This window comes from Anguilla anguilla, chromosome 12 (assembly GCF_013347855.1).
Source record: "Anguilla anguilla isolate fAngAng1 chromosome 12, fAngAng1.pri, whole genome shotgun sequence".
Classification (NCBI taxonomy): domain Eukaryota; kingdom Metazoa; phylum Chordata; class Actinopteri; order Anguilliformes; family Anguillidae; genus Anguilla; species Anguilla anguilla.
In genome coordinates, this window is record NC_049212.1 from 19,805,703 (window position 1) to 19,815,549 (window position 9,847).

At 41.2% G+C, this 9,847-nt stretch overlaps 1 protein-coding gene across 1 annotated transcript; it reads left to right on the forward strand.

Moving 5' to 3' along the window:
- The first annotated feature begins 1,547 nt into the window (after positions 1 to 1,547).
- Positions 1,548 to 4,062, forward strand: LOC118209899 (voltage-gated potassium channel subunit beta-1-like). The gene is made up of 2 exons (XM_035385625.1): positions 1,548 to 2,171; positions 4,008 to 4,062. The coding sequence occupies exons 1-2, from the start codon at positions 1,924 to 1,926 to the stop codon at positions 4,027 to 4,029; spliced, it is 270 nt and encodes an 89-aa protein (XP_035241516.1). The 5' UTR covers positions 1,548 to 1,923; the 3' UTR covers positions 4,030 to 4,062.
- Positions 4,063 to 9,847: the final 5,785 nt, after the last annotated feature.

A 9,847-nucleotide genomic window follows, 5' to 3' on the forward strand; every position in this document is an offset into this window, starting at 1 on the left:
TCTGATTTATAGCATTATTATTATTATTCAAACATCTCTATTATTACTATAATGTAGACATACAAGCAGGGTAGCAAGCTTTTCATTTTCACTCAGTATGAATCATTACTTGGTTATTATCTGATTTATTAATTTTGGGTTGACTCTCATGCTGGGCTGTTACGCCATGCAAAACAGAGTCAGAACAAGTATCAGGGGTTGCGATGGCTGCGAGATATCACCCATGTAGGTCAGCGTACTTCTTAAAATAACAGTTGTCTCCAGAGCCTTACAATCGTTGATCCAATTAGGCATGCAGTAAAAGATCATTATCTTTAATGGAAAATAATTGGCAAAGACAGAAAGGAGCGTGCAGGATCGGCTGTGTCCCCCGACACCTGCGTTGACTGGCGAGGGGAGCTTGAGCCCGTGTTGCCGCACGCAGTGGGGAATTCTAGTGTTGATTGGCGCCTCCACTTCCACGTGCACATTCCTCGTCATGACTCATGGATTGAAATATTTTGGTACTATGTGGTCACACTTGTAGGGGGGAGGACTAGGCAAATCATGTAGGTTCTAATGTATCCTACACAATGTGCAAAATAACCCCACAAAAAAAATGATGTCTTTAGCTTCTAATTTATAAATATGGTAGGGTAGTTTGAAAACACAAAGGACAGGATTTTTAAAAATGTGTCTATGAATAAATGGTGTTAGACATTTGAGACCATGACCATTCAGTCATTTTCATCAAAGTTGTGCACATATGATAATAACAATCTCATTCATCTTCGCAAGTGTCCATCCAAGCAAGTATCTTATTGTGTCAGTAGTTTTTTCTAGCTTTGGCCAAGTTAACCAGAAATATTCCCTCGTTTGATTATTCAAACTGGTCCAATGATTAGATCCCTAGGGTAAAAACTTGTTTTGTCTGCCATTTATCTTTGTCAATCATTTAAAAATACATCATTTGAAAATGGCAGTGTTGCATTAACCTGTCGGCATCTATGTTGATGTTCAGGGTCTCCAGATCTTGAGAACAATAGACACAGCTGCCAGCTGCCATTCCCATGTATTCTACCCCTGTGCCCTGTCCTTCATGTGGTCTCCAGTGTGTAAGCTTTGCGAGTGTGTGTTTCTGTGTTTTTGTGCATGTTTAATTTTGCTGCTGCGTGTATTTCTCCTTGCCTGCCAGACTGCATATACACACACACACACGTATGTGTGCGCCAACATGTGTCTCATTCTTGGCCCGTTTCCATGGAATGTCGGAATGGAGGGGCAAACGGGGAGCAGTCTGCAGAGGTGCCCCAGAATGATGCATGAGCCTGCTGTAAACTCTGGATGTGGGAAAGTGGCATTCCCCTTTGTTCCCACCATCCCCAGGACAACACATAGCGTCACAATCAGACTTTGAGTGACGTCATGATGGCAAAGGTCAACAAAAACCCGGCCCTGGTCCATGTGTGTCGGCAGTGTTTGGCACAAGCAGGAGGCAGGAAAGAGAGAAAGAGCAAGGGGAGAAAGAGGTGGAGCGAGAGAGAGAATGAGAGAGAGAGAGAGCGAGAGAGAGAGAGAGTGAGTGAGGGGGAGAGAGAGAGCTAGAGAGCGAGGGAAAATGTCCCAGATTCCCATGGTATTTATTAGACATTGAAACAAAGTTAATCTGATAAGCAATGTGCACCGGGAACTGTGATGGAAAAGGAGCCATTCTTCACACTGGAACATCACTTACAACTGCAGATTTTTGAACTCAACCTTTAAAACCCAGGGGTTATTGAAAAAAAAAAACTTCTTTGAGTTGGTTGGAGCGCTTTTTATTTATTTATTTATTTTGCGTAACCCCCGTGCGTGACCTGCGGAAACAAGATAACCCTGCTCCCATGCAGCTTGAGGGCTGAGACCCTGGCGGGATTCTGCGGATAGCCGGAGAGAAAAAGGGAGATGTACCTGTACAAAGCCCCGTGTTCCGATATCCCAAACCCCAAACAGAAAGGGGGTCAGAGGCTGGACAGAGCCTCCTCCAAGTACCGACGGCAGAGCTCCGGGGTCAAGGCGTACACCCCTATGATGTGCTGGGGAGGGCTGAAACCAAACGGCCCTCTGGAGCTGAAGCACCTGGAGGAGTTCCTCAACGTGCACACGCTCTCACTGCAGGACTCCACCAGGGCAAGGACTGGGATGGCATACAGGTACAGAGGGAGGGGGTCAACTTTGGAATTTGGCCTGTTATTGGTGTGTATGGGGCATGGTCAACTTTTTTTTTTTTTAAGCATTCTAGTTTGAGTAGATTAGTTGTTTTACGTTGCCTGTGAGCTGTGAAGTTCTGTGCTTGGCTGTGTTAATTAGCGGGGAGTGGATTTGAAGTTGTGCTCTTCCAAATGTAAATAATTTAGCAAATTTGTTACCAGCATACCGTTTGCACCGGTTTTGTTACTTTTTGGTCACTTTTTGTTTTTGGTTCAACTTGCATAAATTTGTCAATTTCTAGCGGTTAATTTCATGGCTTTATAGATTGAATGAATCATTGGAATCTTTGTGAATATTGTGCAGATTATGGGCATCTGGTGTCAGTTTTTCCAGTGTTCATTTACATTAAGGTTAATGTTGTCGGAGGCTGCCAGTGGGGATGTCAGGGTTGGGGAGGGGGGGTAGCGAAATCTGTATGCTGCTGCTCATCTCCACGGAAACCTTATTGAACAGCTGTCGATCTGCTTTTCCAGCTCAGCATGACGTTCCCCATGCAGCTTCACCCCGAGGCAGCTCCTAACCGCAGCCTCTGTTCAGCGTTTCAGAATGTCAACAACCATCATGGGCAGGGTTAAAAGTGCCGTGCCGATGTCAGTGAGCAGCGGCAGGGAACAGGAGTTTAATCTCTGAACATTAATCTGAAAGTGAAGGAGAAACCATTCTATTTCCTTTACTCTTCTCTTTCCTTTACTCTGCCTCTTCCTCACTGGTGTTTTTGGACTTGGTCAGTGTGGAGTGTTGTTTTTGGAGCAGCAGCAGTGTAACCATGTGGCCATGTGACAGCCCCTCCCCTTTACAATTTACTGCCAGGATGAGCCCTGTACTCTATTTCTCCACCTCTTACCCCCGCATGGCTGGCACTCCTCCCTCTATTTCTGGTCTGGGCACCCAACATGGGCGGTCCTGTGGGTCATGGAGGTTCTTGTGCGCTGATGACATCACTGGATGTATTTTGTGTCCAGTGTACCACAGTAAAGAAAATGCTTTTGAAAGTGTGAAGCTTGTCTTTCAGCAGATGGATAAAGGATGTAGTGTGAAGCCATGGTGGCTATAGCATGTACTCTAGGTATATCACGGATGCATTTGTGACAGTATGCTAAAATGATAAAATTCTCTGGCTGTGATGTGGAATGCTGAAAGACATGGAGGTCCTCTGGTCAACCACTTTGCATGTACTGCAATATGCAGGCAAAGACCTGTGCTGCCCGGTGAATGAAAGCCCCATGCATTTTGTGAAGGTCAGCACATCATGTGACTTGAAGCTTAGCCAGTTGTCATAAATCATGTGACCCACAGGCTGGTAAATAAAATGACCTCATCCTACTGCTTGAGAGCATACTTGCAGGCAGGAAGATTCCACTCCCAGCCTTCCAGGGTCAAAAGGCTCATGTTTGGTGTTGCAAAACCTCTTGTGATAGGTACTTTTTCAGATGCAAATCCATTGCCACTGACTAGTCATCCCATCCTAATGAGGACTATTGAACAGCTCAAGTGATTTGAGCTGGAAATAAGAGATGAAAGATTCTACCATTTCCCCTGTTGGATGTCTAACTATCATGCCTTTTTAGGAAGTGTTGCACTTAGAGGCAAAGCATGTTCCCAGGAAAATCATGGGCCTCTTAGGATCCTAATCCAGATTTCTGTACAGTTCAAGTTATCACTAATAAAATGTATTTAAAGACACATTTCTGTCCAGTGGTTATATAAAAGCAAAGTTATGGAAATGTTAGAATTTTGGTTTAATATCTACAAATATAAATTTTTTTTGCATTTTTTAGATTGGCTCTGAAGATTATTTGACATTGATGAAGTATTTCTGCTCGGTGAACACCCAGGCAAGACCATTCCTCAAATGACCGATTTGGTCTTCATTCATTATTTTGGTTTACTGTATTCTGTTCTCATAGAAAATAGCACATTAAGATTCTAATGTTATCTTTATTTTTTATCTATGTACTGACATCATGCAGAACACATAACATTCATGTTATTCATATTATTGTTTTAGTGTTTTATTGTTTGCTCCTTTTAGCTGTGAATGTCACTGAACTGAGCTTATAGGGAGAAAGGTATTTTTGTGATGTAAAACCCCGCCAGAGCCCATTTCTGGAGGTCAGACAATTCATGCATCTCATTACACAGATGGCACAGACTAGTTCTAAATGCAAACATTGTGTTTAGTGGTAGCTCATTATATTACTGCTCAAATTAATGTATTTCTAATCTTTTAGTTATGATTAAAGAGGGCCGGTATGCTACTTTAGCATTATTATTTGAAATGATTGCTTTTTTCCCTGCTTTGTCCATTAAATTTGATTGCGCTTATTGTTGGACAGGGCAGTGTGTGTATATTTGTATTCATATCAGAACAATTGTATATTTGATGGAATACGTAGTTAAGGTGGGATGTCGGATTGGTGTGTGTCCATTTTGCAATTCATTCACATTTAGGTAAAGTATTGAACTAAAAAACACAAACAAGATAAATCACATTGCATTGAATTCATATCTCATCTATGGTTTTATCTGTTGCAATTGCAGTGATATAACCCATATCCATTTTACAGGAAAAGAGGGCTCAGGGACCAATGTATTGCTTATTTACATATTTACTCAGAAAAATACCCTGGACAGGAAAATGATGGGGCACCTTTCTGCCTGAGAAAGCATAGACGTGGAAAGACGTGCATATGGGATTATAGCATGTGGAGTTTTCTTTATCACATTCCCATGTCAATGGAAAGATCCTCTTTCATTTGTTCCTTTGCCATACACTGGTCTCACTACCAAACTTTGTCTCCTACCACTAGATGGCTCTCTTCAGAACACCTCCCTTATGGAATTAAGCTTGTTTCTAACAAATACCAGTGGTGGAAAGACCAGGGGTGAGAAAGTAAAAGTCCTGTCATGTATTTCTTCCACCCATGAACTCAGCCAGCTGATTCCCTTAATAGTCCTACCTCCTGCCTGAGGAATTGTGCTAGTTAGCAAATCCAGGTGATTGTACTTTCTGAACCTGACTTTTCCACCTCTGTCAAACAGACAACCATGAACTGGCACAAAGCCTTCACAGATAGTTCAGAGAGCTTTTAGGTCATATACACTTTGAGGTAGGGACACCCTGAGCAATATAATTTCCAGTCACACTAAGCTGTCTGTGGGATTAATATGATTATATTGGGTCTGGGGCGGAGTGCTATTTTTAACCCAGACTTTTTCCTCATTGACCTTCTGTTCTGTGCTTTGCCCATTTGGTTTGTTTTGCTTCACCTGGGCTGAAAACCCTCCTTTATTTCGACTAATGCACACCCTGCTTTTTTCAGTAAATATGCACAAGGGTGTGAAATACAGTTTTGGAGTCATGATCGATTTTAAGTCAGGAAAAAAACAGATCTAATACAGACAACACCTACAGAGCAGAGGTCTACTCTAATCAAAGCCAGTAAGCTATGTCAGTGATTAGCTCTGGCTTTTGAAGAAAATCGAGAGTATCTGTGATTCTTTTGAAACACACTTAGGAAAAAGAGAAGCTGAATTCACAGGCTGGTGTGAAGGCTGAATTCACAGGCTGGTGTGAAGGCTGAATTCACAGGCAGGTGTGAAGGATGAATTCACCGACTGGTGTGAAGGCTGAATTCACAGGCTGGTGTGACGGCTGGGTGTGAAAGAGCATCTCAATTGTTCATGACTCAGTTTTGACCTCGTGCTCTTCTGTCAGCTGATTCGTGACTCAGAAACCAGGGGATGGGCATTCCTGTATGGTGCTTTTGCGCATTGCTTTTTCCATTACCTGCCGCCTTATGCAACGCATGTGAACTGACGATGCGACACTGTTGAGCTTGCTCATCAGTCCGATTCACGTTTTCCAGTATCACTGCAGGCTAATGTGACGCATGCCATTGGAGTCGGTTTCCCTCCGCTGGCGATGCCTTGATCGCTTTAGCTGGGCTCATCTCAGTATGGGTGTCGCCATACACACCATCAAATATGAATGAGCACAAATATCCAGGGTAGAAACCTCAGCGTGAACATTAATAGCCATTCTTCACTTTGAATGAGAGACGGGTGTGGCAAGCATTTGAAAGAGCGTGCAGAAAGCAATGATTTTTAAATATGTACAATGCAGGCCAAAAGTAGAAGGCCACCACTAGTTTATTTATTTATTTTTTACTTTAGGTAGAGAAGAATTCAGTTAATACATGCACATTTACTGAAAAACAAACCAAAGTGAAAATATTTTTTTTTGTTCATTTCTGCCCACAATAACACAAAAAGTAGATTTTAATCTTAAGCACGACTGTACATTTATTTCCAGAAACCTAACCTCGCTTTTTAAAAGAAACATATTTTTTTTAAATCAGAGAAATCTCCTGAAATTATTAAACATAATCTCTAAATTGGCAATGCTGAATTTGGAGAAGTTGTCTTATGATCAATCGCAATGCTGCTGAACATAAAAAATGGATGGGGCGCATATATTTTCCTTGAGAATGTGCAAAGGTTTTCCAGTGCCAAAGGGTACAGTACAGTACAAAGAAAACTTCTTTACCCAAAATGCACAGACGGATCCAGGTACAGTGTTTGGCCTGCGCTACATGTGCAGCCTGTAGACTGGCCCTGCTAATCTCGGAGACCTGGCTGCACAATAAATGTAAATCCCCAGCAAACTGCCGCTAATGTTCCCCTGCGCCATGGCTAGGTAAATGCTAAGAGCGAGGCGTCAGCATGCCAACTGCCCATCATTTATTAATCCCGGAAAAATGATTAATATTTAACGTGGATCGGCAGGTGTCCCCTCTAAATACTTAATTGGCCTTGCAGGATTGAAAAAGGAATTGGCACGCAAGGTTTCATCACACCCTTCTGTCAAGTCCTTGGGGGTGACTGAGTGTTGATTAATGTTAGTCTCATAAACAAATTCATCTCCAATATCAACATTGTGGTGTAATTAACTGGCACAAAAGCTGATACTTCGATGTCAATGCATTTTCATCTTATGTTTCAGCTGCATCAACTTAAAGAAATCTAGTTTTAGCTCAATATGCTGTGCATATTGGTTTAATTGAAGCTCTGCAAACACCAGATCGATATTATCATGTATAACTATAATGTGAATCTCTCTTCATGTATAATTAAAAGGAAACATATGCTTTCAAAATTATTTGTCATTTGTTGGACTCATTCAGGCAGGCCCAGATTTAACTGAAGGTTTTTCAAACTTCATCCTGGGCATGTTATAATGTTTTCAAAGCTCCTCGTGGAATGTGTGAAAGAATGAAAGAATTTCAGAGTATCCATTTCCCTGACTGATCGTGAACATGCCACCGGATATCTGAGAGCCAATACTACCCATAAAACCCCCAAGTATTATTTCTCTTCAATCATAGCCTGTTAGCTCCTCTTTTCATCTGAGTAAGGTGTGGATTTTGCATCAGTCCACTTACATTACTTACAGTCCACTTAATTAATAATTCACCCAGTCATTTGGATAATATCACGCACCCCCCCTGGCCCACACACACGTATCAGGCTCACATCCAGGAATCCCCTACTTGATTAATTTGTTTTCGGAGTGATTCAAAAGCAACCTGTATTTTAGCACCGTGGCTGATGTAGCATAATTGGCAGGATTTACCGTCTCATTGACTGTGTAAGATTTGGATGTTGGTAGACCAGAAGGACTTAAGAGACCCAGAATGTGCAGAAAGACACTCTGGGTGTCAGGTTTTCGGGGGGATGGACCCAGATGCAGAGTGGAAAAAACTCGAGGCATCAAAAGGAAAATTTAAACAAAGACCTTTACTTCCAAAAATACAAATACAAACAAAAGGCCACGAGGGTATTTCACAAAAACTCAAAAATTCCTCAGAACAAACAAACAAGTAGAGAAACTCGGAAAACTCAAAAAGGCAGGGAACTCGAGAAACCTGAAATAACAGAGACACGCAATAAGGCAGACCACGAGCAGGGCAGAACACAGTCATGCAGAACACACACGAGGAACCAGCACCCGAGTGAGGGAAACAAAGAACTTAAATAGACACGAAGATAACAAGACACAGGTGCACTCAAAACACAATCAAACCAGAGAAAGAAGGGAAAACGAGACACGAACAAAAACAATGATTGAATAATTGAAAACAATATTACAATTAAACAACTGAAACACAAAACTGAAGTGCTGCCATCTGGCAGCCAAAAAAAGGAAAAACAGAAACAAAGGTAGAATCCTGACACAGGGTGGATCTGACTGAAGTATTTAAAATCTTAAAATGGATTAATAATTTGGACCGCAGTAGCTATTTCAAGCCAAGTTATGTCAGGAGCATAATGTGGAAATAAGTCAAAAGTAAATATCAACCTGGCTCTGGAATTTTCTCAGAGCGTATTGAATGCAGTAGCTTCCCAGGAACATATCATGGACTGAGAAATTCTGGCATCTTTCATGACAAAATATGATGAAGCATCACAGTATCACTTGAGACTACAGCTAAATGTTGAGAAAAAATGGATTGATTGAATGCTTTATTTATCAGTCTTTATATTACATGCATTCTTTAGTAGATGCTGTTATCCAGAGCAATGTGCACATTATATGTTTAACAGCCCATTTATACTGCTGGATATTTTACTGAAGCTATTCAGGTTATGTATGTTGCTCACTGGTACAACAACAGTACCCCAGCTGGGAATTGAAACCCACGACCTTTGAGTTACAAGCCAAGTTCCGTAACCATTCTACTACACTGCCTCCCCATTTGCTGCTTTACATACATACAACCCTAATACAGCCAAATAAAAGTATTAAGAATAAATCAAGATGCCCACAATTCATACCCTGTTAGCCTTTAAGAAGTTTAAAAATATAAACCTTCAGATTTAACAAGGTCTCTATAGTTTCTTCTCAAGTCTTGTGTTAAACAGTCATCCCATTTCAGTATATTAATCATCTCAATTAATCTTGAAAATTGCCACAAGTGAAGCTTGAATGCCTGCAGATTGACTCTGAGGTAAGTGCGCTGAGACGTTATCACTAGGGCCCTGGGTTCATTTTGAGGATGGTGCCATCTGGGTTATTCACCAGGTGTCCCTGCAGGGCCTCTGAGTTCCTCTGAGTTTGTTTTGTAATAAGCAATGAATAATTATGCAATTAGGCACTAATTATGAAGTGTTCATCAGCGCCAAGCAATAAAACGATGCCATTATTTGTAAGTGAAGAGGTGAAAAATGGACACATGAACAATCTTGAGACACATTTTTGTCCATGGCAGAGTAGAACTATTGGTACATTACATACTGACTAATTTATGTTGCAAATCTGGCAAGTTATCGTTAGACAACATGAAAATATTACAATAAAGAGACACATAAAGAAAAAGAGTTTGAGATAGGCAAACTCATTGTTCAACATGGAAAAAGCCTCATTGATTGTTCTAACTCTGAAGAATCAGAAGGTAAGAAATCTACAGTGAACTGGAACAGGTGAATAATGCATATCCAACTGGCACTGCAGCACAGACCCCACATGAAGAACAATGCATCAAATCAAAGTGAGAGGGAAAATATTGATGGCCAAAATCAATAAATGTGTGTCAACTACACAAACACATGAAGCATA

Coding starts and splice junctions, on each gene's coding strand:
- LOC118209899 (XM_035385625.1), top strand. CDS start 1,924: ATGTACCTGTACAAAGCCCCGTGTTCCGATATCCCAAACCCCAAACAG. Junction 2,172..4,007: donor AGGACTGGGATGGCATACAG/GTACAGAGGGAG, acceptor TGCATTTTTTAG/ATTGGCTCTGAAGATTATTT.